This window comes from Cimex lectularius, unplaced genomic scaffold (assembly GCF_000648675.2).
Source record: "Cimex lectularius strain Harlan isolate CLEC.00 unplaced genomic scaffold, Clec_2.1 scaffold250, whole genome shotgun sequence".
Lineage (NCBI taxonomy): Eukaryota > Metazoa > Arthropoda > Insecta > Hemiptera > Cimicidae > Cimex > Cimex lectularius.
In genome coordinates, this window is record NW_019393130.1 from 1 (window position 1) to 18206 (window position 18206).

Sequence of the window (18206 nt, forward strand, 5' to 3'; positions counted from 1 at the left end):
TTACCCAATCCTTCTGGAAAAGATGGACCCGTGAATATCTCATAACTTTGAACAACCGAGTCAAATGGGCTACTCATTGTAAGCCCCTTTGTAATGGCGAGATAGTTTTTTTGACTGACCTGACGAGCAACCCTCTCGACTGGCCCATGGGCAGAATTACCCAGTTGCATCCAGGCAGGGATGGAATCGTACGAGTGGCCACTGTTCAAACTGTTCGAGGTGTTTATACTCGTCCAGTCAATAAATTATTGCGCCTGCCTGACTGATTTAGAGTTAGTCAGTCTCCTTGTATATATTGTACATATTTTCCTGTCTGTTTGTTTTGGTGGGTGGAAACCCTATTTTTTGTTGCTTTAATTGGAGTTTGACTTTTCCTTTCTATTTGTCTGTTTACTACCCTAGGTGGGTACCTATGTAATTTTCCCCTCCATCAAGTTGATTTCTTTTCCTTTAATTATTTCCATATGGAAGTTCCAATTTTGGTTTCTTGTGTTTTTTCCTATGTTGACGTCCTATTTCCTAAAGCCCTTCGTGCTTTGGTGGGTGGTGATGTTTACGCCGATCGCCCTTCCTAATTGCCCGGGTCCCTTAAGAGTTCGGTACCAAACATCTGAATCCGCCGGAGACTGTGGGGCCCTACCTAGTCGAAGAAAGAAGAGGACGACTGGGGCCGAGCTGCTTGAACTCGTTGGGGTAAGTGCAAACTTAAATGTATCCCAATCCCCTCCTCGGATTCACTCTTTAAAAATAAAGTATAAATTTATTTACCCATTCATATACAGTCCACTTAGCGAACATTAGTTCTAAAGTATTTACAATATGTCTTAATTTACTACTACTATTATTTACATAATTTACATTTGTACTATTACTAGAGTAGACAATCTTCGATACATGGTTATAAAAATTTTCTAAATATTCTAATTGATTAAACAATTCTCTTAATTTAAAATAATGAATAAAAGTATGTTCTGAAATTTCCAACTTTGCTGAACCAAGGTTTACATGAATTATGGCAATGACGTTTGTAATATAAACTATGTTGATTCCTCTGGCTGTGGTTCAGAAGAGGAGTGGGAAGAACCTGGAATGTCGCGAGAATTTGTTAATTTTCTTGGTCTTTTAATGTTTGATATGTGTATTTTGTCTATTGTGTTGTGATGACTTGGGATGATTTCGGCAGTTTTTAGATTCTTATTTATGGATTTTATTTTCTCTTTTTTGTATTTATTCTTTGTTTTGCTTTGTTTTTGCTTGACTTTCACAAAAACTTCGTTCGGTATATTTACTTCAGGTATATCTATTCTGTTTTCATTTCGTTTTTCAATAATCTGTTCTTTATGCGCTAAAGAAATTTCTCGTTTTATATAACAAATCTATTTTCTTTTTATGATTACTGACATAGTTACTTAAAATTTGTTGTTCTAAATTGATTTTAAAAATAGATTCGTTCTGTAAATGCCCACTTATAATTTCAATAGGTTTTAATTTTGTTACTGAGTGAAGCGAGTGATTATATGCCAAAATACTATAGTTTACTTTGTTTTCGATATCTTCGTGCATGAATTCTTGTTGGTTATTAAAAAGTCGGATATGCTCGATGAGAGTGGAATGGAATCTTTCTATAGAGCCGTTTGATTCCGGGTGTTGAGACGATGTGAAATGCAACTTGACTCTATGTAGCGATAGTAATTCCCTGACTAGACTGTTGTTAAATTCTAGCCCGTTATCTGACACAATAGTCTTTGGAACATTGTAAGATGCAAAAAATTTTATTAACTTATTCACTATTTCGATTGCTTGATTCGACTCTATTTTGTAGGCTTGAGCGAATTTAGAAAAGGTGTCTATTATTGTTAAAAACTTTTTATTCTCTAGTGTAATTGTGTCAATGTGAACAATCTCAAAAGGTCTGCTTGGTGTCGGAGTCAAATTGTACTTTAAATTCAGTGGTTGTCTATCGTATTTCGTTAAAAGACATACCTCACATCTATTAATAAATTCCTGTACAGACTTACTAATACTGGGCCAATAATATAGACGTTTAATTTTACTTTCCGTTTCCGTGATGCCCCTATGATTTGTTTTTAAAATATGATATTTCTCTATAATTTCATTGATATCGGATTCCTCCAAAACATCGATACGCTTTTCTGTACATTTAAAAAACTTCAGTTCTGAATAAGTGAATACCTCCATTATTACTTTCGCAAATTTTTCGTATAAATCTGACTCGAAATACAAGTGATATGCTGTTTTAGGCACGATGAATTCTTTTATAAATTTAATAACGTCATTAGTAAAATCGTTCTTTGAAAATTGGACTCTTATTCTTGTTTTTGAATTCCCGAACAACTTCATAATTTTGGGCTTTGCCGGATTAAATTCGACTTCCGATATTATTATTTGATTTTTACTGAAATTAACCGGACCCTCAATAATCCGTATATTCGTAACCGTATTTCTAATTCCGTTGGAATGTACCATCGCATCGTCATCGTCGATGCTTTCATCTACATTTCCATCAAGTTCATCTACATTGACCATGATGGATTCATTTTCTAGATTTATATTAGATTCGTTTTCCAAATTTAATCTATCGGGTTCGAGATCTGGATTTTGTAAATAAAAGTCTCTAATTAATTGGGACCGGCGAAAGTTCTTTTGAAAAGACCAATTGTCTTTAACTCGCGTGATTAATCCCGCGGAAAAGCAACTTGAGTTTTTACTCTTAATTCGCCGCGTTCATCAACAGAGGACACCAGAGCAACTCGTGGTCTTTCACCCCAACAACAGACTGGCTAGCCGGAATCGCCTAAGGTTCAAACCTTACAACAGAAGATCTGCACCTTCACCACCATCATCATAAGAAGAAGACTCCCAACCTACCAATCAACCTCCAGTAAGTGACTCCTTTTTACATAATAAGAGATCAAATATTACCACATTAATCATGGCTGATAACGAACTATCAAAACCTTTGGCCACCGAAATCCTTAAATACATTCCAAGTTATGATGGTGCGACGTACAAATTACCCAATTTCATTGGCACAATACAAGAAATTTATTCTGCCTATTGTGCGAATGAAATTATCGAAAAAGATTCAAATCACTGGCTTCTATTCAGAGCTGCAATGTGCCGCTTAGATGGTCCTGCAGAAGCAGTAGTCTTGAATAACAATGTCACACATATTACAGACCTAATAAAAACATTAAATAAGAATTTCGCTGACAACAGAACAATTCCTGATCTTATAGCAGAAATAACAGTTATGAAGTCAAATAACCGGGAACACCCCATCGAATTTTTAAATCGTCTGGATGAAAAACGTACGACCGTGATCACAAGGTATAGACTAGATGGCATGCAAGATCCTATTTTAAGTATGTTAATCGACCAACTTGACGCCACACTTGTTAGAACACTAATACACGGAATTCACCCAACACTTGGTACTCATTTACAAATTCTTCGACCTAAAAATTTAGACACGGCTAGAAGTAAATTAATTAATGATTGTAGTATCGTATTGGATCAGTTAAAATTGAACCCTAGCCTAGAAGTTATAAACAAAACACACAAACAACCAACTGCCGTACACGCTAACTATAAAATACCAAATTACGAACCCCCTCACCAAAGAAAATACCAACCTACATATGTTCCACATGCCTTCCTGAAACCACAATATCCCCCTAGACCTCAAAATCAATTCGTTCCTAATCATTATTCAACGTTTAAACAAAACCACCCATTCCAACCTCATCAAAAACCAAATTTTTTCCAAAAACCCCCATTTCAAAAGATAGACTCGCAAAACACAGTCTCTATGCGAACACAATCTTCTAGACTAAATTTCAAAAAGTTTATATCTCCGTACGAAATAACACATATTAATGAAAATACTGAAAAATTACATTTACAAAATCAGATTTATCAATTATCAAAATCGGTTAATAGCATTACAGAGAAACTAGATCATTTTTTAGGCTTAGGCAACAACCCAAAGGAAGGACCCCCGAATTTGAACTAAAATCAATTAATAAATCTCTTCCCCATTTCGTTGATGATTCAAATAGAAGATGGCTTATCGATACAGGTTCTCTTAAAAATTACATTAATCCCGCAATAGTTCCCTCTTTTATAACTAAATACAGAGAAGACTTTATTGTAAAGACTCCGGCCGGAGAAAGTAAAGGAACCGAATATATTCTGTTTGATCCCCAGAAAATATTTTCTACTAATAATAAAATAAAAATGTGCCTATTCGATTTTTCAGAGAAATACGATATTTTGTTGGGACATGAAACCTTAAGTTGTATTAAGGCCAATGTTAATTTTGATAAAAATATATTAGAGTATGAAAAAGGTTAAAAAAATTATTGTTTCCAACTGAGCCAAGAAAAATTAACCTTAAACAAGGGAATAACATAGTCGAACTTCCTGTTAGGTCAATGCCAAACACGAAAGTCGCTATAATAAAACCCTTCGACAACGGAAAATATAGAATTAATGAAGGTTTGTTTAAAATAAAAAATAACAAATGTAGATGTATTGTCTATTCCAACGAGCTGATGACCATTAGTCCCACGCCCATGGAAATAGATGAAATAGTTGAATATAAACCAAATAATATAAATAATAAATTTGATAAAGATAAGATTTTAAGAGACATACCTAATTTGCTTAGAACCAACCACATGAACGAAGAAGAAAAATGCCAAATTATAAATCTGATTAAAGAATTTCCCGAGATTATAAAAGGAGAAAAGGATCGACTCAGTAGTACCGATCTGTTAAAACTTAAAATCCACACAAAAGACGACCTACCGGTTTATACAAAAAATTATAGGTATCCGGTAGCCTTCAAAGAGGACGTCCAATTAGAGGTAGACAAATTATTAGAAAACAAAATTATTAGACCTTCTAATTCATTAATGTAGACCCATTGGAGGAATATTGGAGATAGATAAGTTACTAGAAAACAAAATTATTAGACCTTCTAATTCACCATATAATTCGCATATATGGGTAGTCCCGAGAAAGGTGAACGCTTCTGAAATAAAAAAGATTAGAATGGTAATTGACCATAGAAAACTTAATCATAACACGAAAAAAATAACCTCTAACCAAAACACTGAGACTTTCTTTAATAACACACTAAATTCGACTTTGAAAATGACCCCAATGGAAATAACATACGGAATTACTAATAACCCTTACACATCCAACATGGTGGAACAATTTATAACTGAAGAACGAGCAAAAGAATACCAAGACCGACTAGATATAATACACAGAATTATAAAAGAGAAAATTGAAAAAGAGAAAGAACTGAGAACAGAACGACTAAACACACAACGCGAAAAAGATATTACATTTCCCAATAAAATATTTGCAAAGACAACTTACCATAAGAAAGACAAACCAAAATATATGGAATTAAACTATGACCCACATAGTAAGACTGCGACTAACCCAAATCCCAATAGAATAAAAAGACCTAGGAAAAATAATACTAGTTTTAAATCTGTTTCAGGTCAAGATGATCCTAATATTCCTTCTACTTCCCGTGACGGTCTGCTATAAAGTGACAAAACTCGACAAAACAACCGGCATAGTAGTTTCAAAAATCCAAGATTCTTACCTAATGAACAGATCATACACCTATATGCACCACATAAATACATCATTATTACAAGACGAATTAGACAACATTCGCATCTTACTGAACAAAACCCCCCAAAATATCGAAACTCATCAAGTATACACACTCAGATCATACTTAGAAGACACTCAAAACAAACTAGACCATATTCATCTAAACACGAGAAATAATAATTTTAGATTCAAAAGAGGATTAATTAATGGTTTAGGGACTGCAATTTCTTGGCTAACTGGAAACATGGACCATAACGACAAAGAAAAATATGACGAAATAATAATGAAAATTCAAACAAATGAATATACTTTAGAACACAATGTAGAAAAACAACTGTCATTAAATAAACGTTTAATTAAAGAATTCAATAAAGATATAGGAATCGTTCAAGAAAATAATGTAAAATTACATATCTATCTTAAATATTTCGAAAACACAACAAATGCAATAGAACTTACTCAAAAATATTCAATCCTTTTTACATCACTATCATTACTTTATAACAAAATAAAGGACATTGCTGATAGCTTAGAATTTTGTAAAACAAATGTAATCCATTCCAGTATAATAACACATAAAGAAATTAGGGAATTAACATCAAAAACTCATGTATCATTAATATCAAAGGATCCAGAGATTTTATGGCAAATAGGGAGAGTACATTGCTCCATACATAGCGATTTCATTTCTTATTTCATTCAGTTACCCTTATATTCCCCTGCATTCGAAACCTATTTTTTCCTATCATACCCAATTGACCATGAAAGTAAAACAATCACCACAATTGTGCATCCATCTCTTATTGTGAAACGCGAGGGGTTACTTGCAGGAGATTGTACATTACTAAAAGATAATTATTATTGTAAAATTATGTCTAGATTATATAATCCATGTATAAAGAAAATATTAGAGGAAAATGATGCAAAAAATTGTAAATCTTACATCATACCTCAACCAAAATCATTTATTAAATATGTTAATGTCATTAATCAATATTTATCTTATAATAACAAACAAATAACAATCAAGAATCATAATAATACGAATGTTGTATATCTACAAGAAACAGCACTAATATCATTAAACGAAAATGAAACACTTAACAACTTTGCTAAACCATACACTTATTTTGAATCAATTATTACAAAAAATTATATTATCCCAGTTGCATATAAGCATCTAAATATAAGTTTTGAAACAATCCATAAATCCAATATTAATGTAGACCCATTGGAGGAATTAGTTCAACTGCCAGTTAACCATTATAAAATTATATATTTAATATTGTTAATAATGACGCTGGTTATATTATGTTATCTATTATTTAAAAATAGAATATTATTTCTTCAAATGTTAGCAAAACAGCGGTTATCATCAGAGTAGACTAAGAGCAACGCAGAAGAGATAAGCAAACATCCTACAACATCAAAATTGGACCTCAAGCTACCGTGTGAACGCTGAGGACAGCTTTCATCCTGAGGAGGGAGGAGTTACAGGAAAGGAAACAGTAATCCGACACTGCTGACACTATGTCTTCTGATAACTAATCTAAAACCCCTTCCCTTCCTATGCGCTTATTATTTTAATTTTAATCATTCTCTGCTGTAAGCCCCGTCTGAACAGTTGTACCTCTAACAATAAAATTCTTTTTAAAAAGTAATTTTTATTCGGAGTTCATTTAATTTATGATCACACTGTATAACAAATTTCCTACCGAACAAATATGGCCTAAAATATTTTGTTGACCAAACAATTGCAAGTAATTCCCGTTCTATCGTAGACAATTTTGTTTCAGATTCACAGAGGGTTCTACTAGCATAAGCTATAGGCAATTCTTTTCCATTAAAATTTTGGGACAAAACTGCGCCGGGTATTTTAAAATTGGATCATTCATTAGTATACTTTTACAAAGATTGAAACTGTTAATATAAGATGGTTCGTTGATGTTAATTTTCGCTCCTTTTTTTAGACACTGTGTAAGGGGTTTCGTTATCTTTGCAAAGTCAGGTATAAATTTCCTATAGTACCCGACTAGACCGAGGAATGCTTTAATTTCTTTTATTGTTTTGGGAAGGGGATATTCTTGGATAGCTCGTACTTTATTTGGATTCGGCTTAACACCTTCCGGAGTAACGACATGACCTAAATAATCTACTTCGTGTTTTAAAAATTCCGTTTTGTCTGGTTGTATTTTAAATTTAGCTCCTCTAAGTTTTTCGAAAACTTCTTTTAACGTTTCCATGTGTTCTTGAAGACTGGTACTAAATACTAGTATATCGTCTAAATATACTATAGCGTTTTTTGTGCCTCGAAGTATGTTGTCCATTGTCCTTTGAAAGGTTGGTGGACTATTTTTTAGACCAAAGGTCATACGAAGAAATTCAGTGGCCCTGTTCTGTCGAAAATGCCGTTTTTTGTATGCTATTTTCATCCAACTCGATTTGGTGAAAACCTGAGGCTAAATCTATGGTGGTAAAGTACTGACATCTCCCTAATTTGTCAAGTAGTTCAGTAATGTTAGGAATTGGATATTTGTCGTCTATTGTTTTATCGTTTAGTTTCCGGTAGTCTATTACTATTCTCCATTTCTGTCTTCCAGACATATCCAGTTTTTTTGGAACTATCCAGATTGGTGAATTCCATGGAGAATAAGACGGTCTGATAATTTTTTGTTGTAACATAGAGTTAACTTGTCTATTGACTTCCTCTCTATGAACGTCCGTATATCTGTACGATTTTGTACATATGGGAATTTCGTCCCTTGTCCGTATTATGTGCTTTACTTTATTGCTAAATGTAAGTGGCGTACCTTCTTCATAAAATATGTCCATATAATTTTCCACCAGTTTCATAATCATTTCTTTTTCTTCGGTGTTCATATGTTCTGTGCGGATTTTTTCCCAGTGTTGTTTAGGATTGTTCGTGTTTACATGATTTAAACCTAATTTTTGTTTCTTTGTTGTTCCGAGCATGTTAAAATTATTGTTAATTTTTGAACTAAAATGCCGCGATTTAATTTCGTAGTCTTGTAGATTATCTACCACGAATGGTTGCGTTATTGTTAATTTAATGCTGCTATCTTTTGGGTTGTACATTTTACAAAATGCTTCATTATTTTTAATTTTTACTAAGCATTGCGGGATTTCTATTCCCGCTACGTTATGATAATTTAATACACCTTCTCCATCTTTAATGTTTTTTACTTTTATTTTTACAGTTTTTTCGCTTCTGGGCTCCAGAACGTAACTAGTCACTTGAGATCCAACCGGTGTACTCCCTGTTGGAGGCTTCTCTTGACTAGAACGCGTATCAAAATACAAAATAGGAATGTATTTTCCTTTAAAATAAAGTTTGTTAGAATTAAAATCTAACTGTATGTTTAATTTCTTAATGTTGTCTAATCCCAGAAGTAAATCAAANACGATTGGTTTTCAATATTCCCTTGAAAAACCTTTGCGATGTCCTACCGACTGCGCCAGTTACGTGTGTTGACTAAACGAGAGTCTTTTTAAAAAGAACTTTATTAGTTAAGCACAACTTATAATTTGAGAAGAACCTTTCCTGTTCACGGATATGATTAATCTGAATCTGTCTTTACAAGTGTAATGGGAATAGTGAACAGGGAAGGGTTTATTGCTTACAAACATTCTCCGAATCTGTACAGACGCAACATCATCTGTCGCTGAACTAAGGGTTTTGTGCAGGCGTAACTTAAATAAATTTGTTAAATAATTTGTTCACTACATGCAATATCTGTCATCGAAAACTTACAATACACTAAATCAACAGAACAAAACAACAGAAGAATGAAACAGTAAAAAAAGAAATTGATATTTCCTGCAATAAAAAATATTATTTAACGTTGTGTACAATCATACATTTTAAATACATAATATATTATATACTTACACAACTGGAATATCAGAAGGGCTAAGAAACAGTTTAAACACAGGTGTTGTTACAAGGCCAGTTCGAAACTAACTGAATGCAAATTTAAATTCCAGCGAGCATATGTCAAAGAAACATGCATATGCAAGCTATCGTGACGTTACAGGAGGTGAATCTTGCACCCGGACTTTTGATATTTCCTTAGTTTAGACAAATTTTCTATATATTTTGACCAATTTTTAACAACATTGATACGCAAGATCAAGTTGAACTAATCGACACGCTTCATGCGCTAACTCGTAACTCTCGAATCAACCAAAAAACGTACTTTTACGAAGTTTCTTTAGACTTTTGATATTTTCTTAATTTTAGAATGTTTTTCTATATATATTTTGACCAATTTTTAATAAGATTGATACACGAGATCAAGTTGAACTGTTCGACCGTCTTCATTCGCTCACTCGCGACTTTCGTTTCAACCGGTAGTTCAAAATCGAAAAACGGGGCAAAAAACATACTTTTACGAAGTTTTTTCAGACGTTTTGATATTTCCTTAGTTTAGAAAGTTTTTCTATATATTTTGACCAATTTTTAACAAGATTGATACACAAGTTGAACTAGTGAAGAATTCACCCTTCTCACAGAGAACTTGGATATTCATCTGTGTCTTTACTTTCATACCAATAAATTACATTTGCACACTGTCATTCATTCACCCTACACACAGAAAACTTGGATATTTATCTGTGTCTTTACTTTCACACTAATAAATTACATTTGCACACCTTCATTCATTCACCCTACTTATTCCCAGAGAACTTAACATTCTCTTGTGTCTTTACTTTCACACTAAGAAATAACATTCTCACACCAGACTTTATTCACACCACCCAGAGAACTGATATTCCTCTGGGTTTTAACTTTTACACTAATAAATTACATTTGTACACTGTCATTCATAAAGTATGAAAAGTGATTTGTAATCGTGATTTTTGAGAATCAATGTAATGGCTAACTATACGTGAAATTTATTTTCCAAAGTATCGAAATATATCTATAAAATACAAAATATGTTATCTTATCATGTAAAACAAGATGATGATAAGGTGGTGTGAAATGGGAGTGTAGTAACGACAAAGAGATTATGAAGTCATTATTTGGCTTGTTCTATCTCATGTTTTTCAGTTTTGACAGTGAGTAAAACTACAATTATGTTTATTATTTTAAATTATATTTTGTTTAATAGCTCACTATGCTGATCATGACTCCATACCGGTTCATCTCTATGAATGCTATGAGAAGAAAGTGACACTGATGCCCATGTCGATGACAACACTCATTGACATCATTCGTAAGGTGGAAACGAGTGAGCATTTCTATATGGATATGAGAATGCTGACGAATGCGATCATAAACCGGTATTTTCACATTTATAAACCAAATTTTAAATGTTTAAGAGGACTGAGGATTTGTGTAATGTAGAAAAATAATTGTTCAGGTTTTGGAGAGATGGAATTGTGAGAGATCCTAATATTATTTATAATAATCCAAATGTTATTGGGTATAAAACATCAGGGTTTCAGAGCCACAAATACAAATTGTTATATTCATATTTGATACCAAACTCAGGATATTTTTTACCAAATGAAATTTTAACTCTTGAAGAAAAGGTATATACATATAATAAATCCCTTCAATCCGAAAAAAATTATGAATATTTTGATGAAGAGAATAATTAATCCATTGTCTTTTCAAGTGTACATTGCATTTTATGCTCTCGAGTTCAATCGATATTTGGGAAAGAGGAGATGAAGATCAAACATGCCCAGACCAGAGATCATTTCAGAAACAATGGTCTGTAATGATCCAACCGTCTGAAAAATGATTTATTGATTTGGTTTATTTTTAAAGGGAAAATCACGAATGGTCTGGCGTCAAGAAGAGTACATGTCCGATTGAAAATGGGGTGATTTCAACTCGAGGATATGGCACAGTTAGCCCTAACCACATCTTAGGCGCAATAGCATCCGCTTTACAACCTCTTGAACTCAACCAGCAGTTTTTACTTCAAAGTACAAAGGAAAATAACACACTTTATGAGACAATAAACAACGTTTGGGCCTCAACAATATGCGGTATTTCGACTGGTTAATTTCTCCCTATGAATTCTAGACTGCCTTTGAAACTGTGGATGATTTCATGTTGGTAAAAAAACAGGAAAAACTAGGATGTAGAATCCTTTACTTTGAAATTCGGGGAAGGGTCATCAGCCTAGATCTTTAGAGATTCGGGTGTGTCACAGGGTTGTCACTAATATTGTTTATTACTTGTTGATGACTTAGCTAGGTCTTTAAAATACCTCATGTGCACTCCTTTCTTGCGACCTAAGAATCTTACACACAAAACCAACCTAACTGGTTTGTTTATACACTTAATGGCCGTTCTCTTTGACGACTTCAGCTTGATCTCAGACCTAGGGATTATTTTCAATAAGAACTGCGACATTCATTGTGTTGATTTGTAAAATGATAGAAGGTAGATTGAAAAAATCCTCCATCTTTCACCCTAATTATTTTCTTTTGGATTTTTGATCAATATAGTCTTTCACAGGAGGTCCTAGAATTCTTCAGGCCTTGGTACAAGTGTAGTAAATTTAAATGTCTTATTCTTATCTTTTTTTAATTTTCTTATTATCTTCTTCTTAATAATGAAATCTTACAAGAAAAAGGTTTGCGAATGGACCTAAGTTGTTTGTATAGACATAAGCCATTTACTTTGAGAACTTCAACTTGATCTTGGACCTAGGACCCTAGGATGTATTTGCAATAAGAACTGCTACTTTGATTGTGTTGATTTGTAAAAAATGATAAGACGATAGATTTACAAAACATCCATTTGTCTTAAAAATCCTATAACTTTCGCCCTATTTTTTTCTTTTGGATTTTGGATTAATACATTCTTTTATAGGAGGTTCTGGAATCCTTCTGGTCTTGGCGCAAGTGTAGTAAACTAAAATTTTCTTGTCCTTGTTTTAGTCGGCTGTTGGATAATCAATTGCTAATTTTCTCATTTTTACCTTTTGTTTTTTAAGTTAACTTATTATCTTCTTTAAAGTTGTTTGTTTATACATTTAATGAACATTTGAGGATGTCAGCTCAATCTTGAACCTTTTTAATAACAACTGCAACCTGTGGTTTTAAGGAAAAAAACAGATTGTATATTTAAAAAATTCGTTTGTCTTAATAAATCCTTTACCAATTACTGGTACGCATCAATATGGAGTACGACAGTATTGTTTGGTCACCTGGGTCAATCAGAGGATCGCATAGGATGGAAAAGGGGTATCATAGGAGGCCCTCTAAATACATATTTTTGAAAATGAATATGCTAAGCAATTATGATATCCCCTGTAACATAAGACTGTATCTGGTCAGAATGGATTCTCTAGAAAAAATGTCCTGATTTCGTTTAGTCTCCATGGAAGATCATGAACAATACAATTGATCCCTTGGAAATTTTGTGTAGCATAGGTTTTTGCGGACTCTACACTTATGAATTGTTTTATGCTCACTAATATGCGACAAATTATGGTTTAGAATCATGCATTTCTAAAATGGTGCAATATATTCTTTCAGAAAGAAGACTGCCATAAGTTTAAAGAAATAATTCGGTTAGCCCTGTTTCATTGTTCACTTAGTTAGCTTTTTATTTATATTTTACATATATCTACTTCCTTTTAAAAACAATTTGTACATTATTATAATTGCTTGTCTATGCTGATTGTTCAGATTTTGCTGTTTAAGGTGATCTGGCTGAAGTCTTAATATTTCAAATGCCAATGGTTCAAAAAGCGTTCATGGGACCTCCAAGTATTTGGAACAATTCAGAATTACCCGTACACAGTTATATAAAGGCCGATTATAATATCATACATGATGAATGTTGGCAATTTACCGATGCAGAAATACTTGGAGGCATCGACGGTATTTATTTCATGAAATAGTATCATCAAGCAATTGATTTGATTTTTTTTATAGGTTTAATATTAGCCAATGAAATTGTCAGATATTCAAACATAACTTACTCACTGAGGCTTTCACAAGTTCTTGAAATGTTTTACACTAACAGAGGAGGTAATTTTCCGAGCCAAACCAGAGCATGCACGAGGCAAAATTATTTCTTTGGAACACTTTTATCAAAAGATAAATTATTATATGATCAGGTAAAAAAAAAAAAAAAAAAAAAAAATTAGTACTTTTCTGTCAAAATGTAGAAATGCTAATCAATAAATTATTTCAGACGTCGAGGTTCGCAGAAGTTCTCGCTACTTATGCTCCTCGTTATTTCAATGACACTTTATTCATCAGTCACCAATTGGATAGAACATTAGCAAAATTTAAGAATTACGCTTGTAAGTTGGTTAACACTATCATTTACAACAAGGTGGCTGTAAAAATTGAACTGTTCAATATTTCACAATTTCAGCCTTGATCTTTTTTGATCTCATAATAATATGATTAAATCAAATCCAAGAAAGATAAAACATATATTTTTTGTAAGATAAGGTGGTTTACTGACAATATCGGCTTTAATAAAAGTTTAACTGGCCTTGCAAGTGATATTAAAATAACGTATTTTTGAAAGAAGTCAAAACAATTTTTTTTAAATCAATACAGCTTTAAAATTTTCCTGGCTTACTGTCTTCATTATTGATATACTTTCCTACTTAATAAAATAATAATTATATCAAACTTATATTTTCAAAAATTATGAATTTATTTAAAATTTCAAGATTGTTGCCTGCTGGGTAATGACTACTGAGCTTGGTATTTGGTTGCGATCATTTTGGTCCTATCATCGGTTGGTCTTAAAATCTGTTCAATTTTGACCAAGGCTGGACTAAATTAAACTTTTGATTTAATGTACTGAAATATAATATCTAAAGTAGAAAAAAAAGTATGTAGTGAAATAATCCATTCATTCCTTCAGTTTATTCACAACATAGAACAATTAACACAGATTTAAAACTAACAACTTCTCATACTTAAACTTTCTCTTCATTTAACAAAGTTTCTAAAATAATAAAACTAGGAGGCGTCGTTGGCAGCATCGGTTTAGGTGTTGACATGGTGGTGATCACTGAAAGGTAAAGACCACGGGTTTGAATCCAGCAGCCCTGCATTTGAACCCAACAAACTTACAAATGGGCTTTTTTTTTTTTTTTTTTTTAAACACCGACACCCTGAGGTTGATATGGCCTCTGCTGTTGTGAACCCTCATTAAAAACAATATTAAAAAAATACAAAAACACTCTACCTCTCATAGGCAAACATGAATTTCTCAAATTACATTAATCCAGGGCAAAGGCAACCTTTATTTACAAGCGGATCCAGAAAAAGCAGCAATTTCACTTAATAAAAGTTTAAATTCATATTCTAAAGCTCTCTGATTTTTTGGCTGCACTATTGGTCAACCAGAACCAATTCCGTTAATCCCATAATTCAAGAAATTTATCCATCCTTAGGAGAACTTTAAGCAAAAAATGTCTTTGTTCTATTCATGCGGATACCATTAGGTTTGACTGAGTTTCTGAAGACTTCCTTTCAGATGTAAAAATAAGATCTGGAAAATATTTAACAAATTTAAAAGAAAAGTTAAACAATAACCCGCTGCCGTTCAAATTACCCATAAGGAAGAAATGGTATATGGCACACCTTAATATAATCCTTACTCCGATTTGCCAAAGCAGTCAGGAACAATCAAGCACATATTAACTGAACGTTTTTGATTTGTGATGGAGAAAAATCAGATGAGTTTAGGTGAAATATTGTCTGATGATAGTCATATAATTTCTTCAATTTCCTAAGACTGATCTTTTATCTGAACTTTAGAAAACCAGGAAAATAATTGTTTCCGTGGTAGAACTCAAATAAGGGTGGTGAGTTTTTCCTTAGGGAACACCCTGGACAGACCTTGAGGGATGGATCAGGCACATGCACATCTTTTGTCTGCTATCCCCAATCATCTTGTTTCACATGTAAATTGCTTAAGCAATATGAACATTGGATCTTGAAGAAGAAAGCAAATTAAGTTCCTACTGCCAATCTTTCGACCTATTTTAAGTAATCATCAGGGCAAAATAATCTTAAATATGTCTACAGATTGACATATTTGTTTTTACAGGTGATCCAAGGAGCCAAGGCCTGAAGGAGGAAAACTTAAATATGTCAAAAGTTTGGCAGTAGCAAGTGAATTGGCTTTCTTCTTCAGGACCATACCTTTACCCAGAGTATTCCTAAGTGAAAAAGTGGTCGATGCTTAAGCATTGTGGCAGATGAATGATGGTGTCCCTTATTTGGACTGGCTTGCCTGCTCACTTACGAGCCGCTGATTTCTGTTTTATTTATTTTTTTTTTTTTTTTAAATAGTAATAATAATACCATCCTCATTATTATTCTTTATTAACATGTAAACAATGGTAAAATGCAGCTAAATAACCTGATCAGGTTGAAAAGAGATGACAACCTACAAAAATTTAATATTAAATATTACTGAAAAATAGATCAGTTTTATTTCACAAAACAAAAAGGAAGAAGACTATTTAAAAATATCAAAATGAATTTTTGTTAATATTTTCAGCAAACTTAGTATCCTCCTGGAACAAACCTTGTCCTGTGAAAGACCAGATTCGGACAAAACTCCATTTGTTTGTTGTTTTCGACTCAACTTGGAGTTCCTATGAGACATTGGAAGTACTGATGTAAGTAATGACATGATTATTTTTAAAACAACTTAATTTATATTTGATTTAACAGGCATATCGCAAATAAGATAGATGTTTCACACTACGGAAGCACTATATCTGTGATAAATGGAGTTACAGGTGACTTGACTGTAAATTCTGCAAAAACTACAAGCGAATTGTATCTTCTCTGGACGACAGCACCTTCATATAAAAAAAGTATGCTTTTGTTAAAAAAAAAGGTTAACATTTTAATTTAAAAACTGATTTCACAGTTACAGATTCTACTAATTTGGAAAGGGGATTCATAGCATTGAAATTACTTCTTGAATCTACATTGTATTTTGAAAATAAGCCACTTGGCTTAGTGACACTCATACTCACACCATCAACACCAATAAGTGACAGTTTATACAATGATATTGAAAGCACAGTAAAATCTGTAAAGTCTTTCAATCCTGGTAGGTTTAAAAAAAATCAGCCTTACAAACTATTATTTTACTAACTTTACTTTTTCAACTATTATTTATTTGATTATTTCAGATATGAAATTCATTTATGTAACGTCAACAATAAACAGAAGATCTTTCACCCGGATGACATTACTACCAGGTTCACAGAGTGACCACATTATTAAACTAGATGACAAAAACAAGTATAATCTTTATAGAGAGTTGGAAATATTGCAAGATGGTAAACAGATAATTTTTTTTTATTTGCTGACCCACATAATTAATCTATTGCATGAAAACGTTGTTTCGTTACAGTTATAACTTGGTGAAGCAATTTTATAAAATATTGTAAAAACTTTTTATTGATCATAAGTTTTATTTATATAATTCATACTAGATTTTTTTACAGTTCCTCGGTCTCTCGCACCAACTTTTTGTACTCAAGGTGATAACGGATTTGTTAATATGACTATTGAACAATATATAACAACAGGAACAAAACAGAAATACAGAATTCATCCAGTTTTTTTGTGCTCTGGCCGAGATACAATAGAGATCAAGGTAAAATACAAAATTAACTTGAAAAATATAACTAATTTAACCATTTGGTTGAATTCCAGGTTTTAAGCTATAATTATGGAAATCTAGAAGCATGCATGTATTGGAAAAGCAACAATTCAACTTGTTTATTGTCCTCTTACAACGAGGACTTAATTTTTACAGTCAAATCACCATGCACTTCAAAAAACACTGAAGTGATAAAAGAAGACTGGAATCCTGACTGTAGACCAGTGTATATAGAAGTTAATCCAAAAAGATCTTTTGGAAAATGCGCAGGTTGTTATTAAAAAATCAGATGTAAACGTTGTTTTTAACATAGTCTAACATGGATTGGATATTTTCAGAAAAAGACTGTCGATTTCCAGACGATCTAAGGTTTTCTTTGAAATTATCGGGATTAAAATGCCTCCAGCATCCCATCACTTGCAACACATCTTCTAAGGTAGTTGCAATTTTAATTCCTGTATTTATTGTGATATTATTTAATAATTTAATAAACGATTTATAGAATAATGTTGTCTCACTTCCTATGTCAAAAACCTTACAGAGTGTTAAAAAAATTAAAAATTGACTTGAATATTTAAAAAAAAGTTATTATTTCCATGGATTTATTTAACATTTAATTTATAGATGTGCAAATATATTCAGAGGTGAACTAATGGATTTAATCAAGTAAAAATAAAGTTCATGTTGAAATAAAAGTCAATAAATCCATTGGGGTTATTTTACATAACAGTTGCCAATCAATTATTTTTATCTGCACGACAAAAATTTTTTTTCTAACACGTCAAGCCGCCATAGAGTGAATATTAAAGATAATCGGTGATAGCTTGCTCTAAAAAAATATTTTTTTTCAAGAGGAAATGAAAGATGGTAAACAATGCTGTAAATATTATTT

The 18206-nt window shown here is 32.5% G+C and overlaps 1 protein-coding gene across 3 annotated transcripts; it reads left to right on the plus strand.

Annotated features, from left to right (window-relative positions):
- The first annotated feature begins 18 nt into the window (after positions 1 to 18).
- On the plus strand, positions 19 to 17821 carry LOC106666565. Of its 3 annotated transcripts, none has more exons than XM_024229916.1 (15): positions 19 to 693; positions 10800 to 10971; positions 11052 to 11223; positions 11310 to 11407; positions 11465 to 11700; positions 13357 to 13536; positions 13591 to 13775; positions 13853 to 13964; positions 16193 to 16313; positions 16369 to 16514; positions 16571 to 16756; positions 16839 to 16988; positions 17157 to 17308; positions 17368 to 17584; positions 17653 to 17821. In XM_024229916.1, the coding sequence occupies exons 2-15, from the start codon at positions 10868 to 10870 to the stop codon at positions 17814 to 17816; spliced, it is 2223 nt and encodes a 740-aa protein (XP_024085684.1). In that variant the 5' UTR covers positions 19 to 693; positions 10800 to 10867; the 3' UTR covers positions 17817 to 17821. The 3 variants fall into 3 exon arrangements, with proteins under 3 accessions (XP_024085684.1, XP_024085683.1, XP_014249337.1); XM_024229915.1 differs by lacking the exon at positions 19 to 693 and adding an exon at positions 10668 to 10746; XM_014393851.2 differs by lacking the exon at positions 19 to 693 and adding an exon at positions 10668 to 10746 and having other exon boundaries at positions 11465 to 11688.
- Positions 17822 to 18206: the final 385 nt, after the last annotated feature.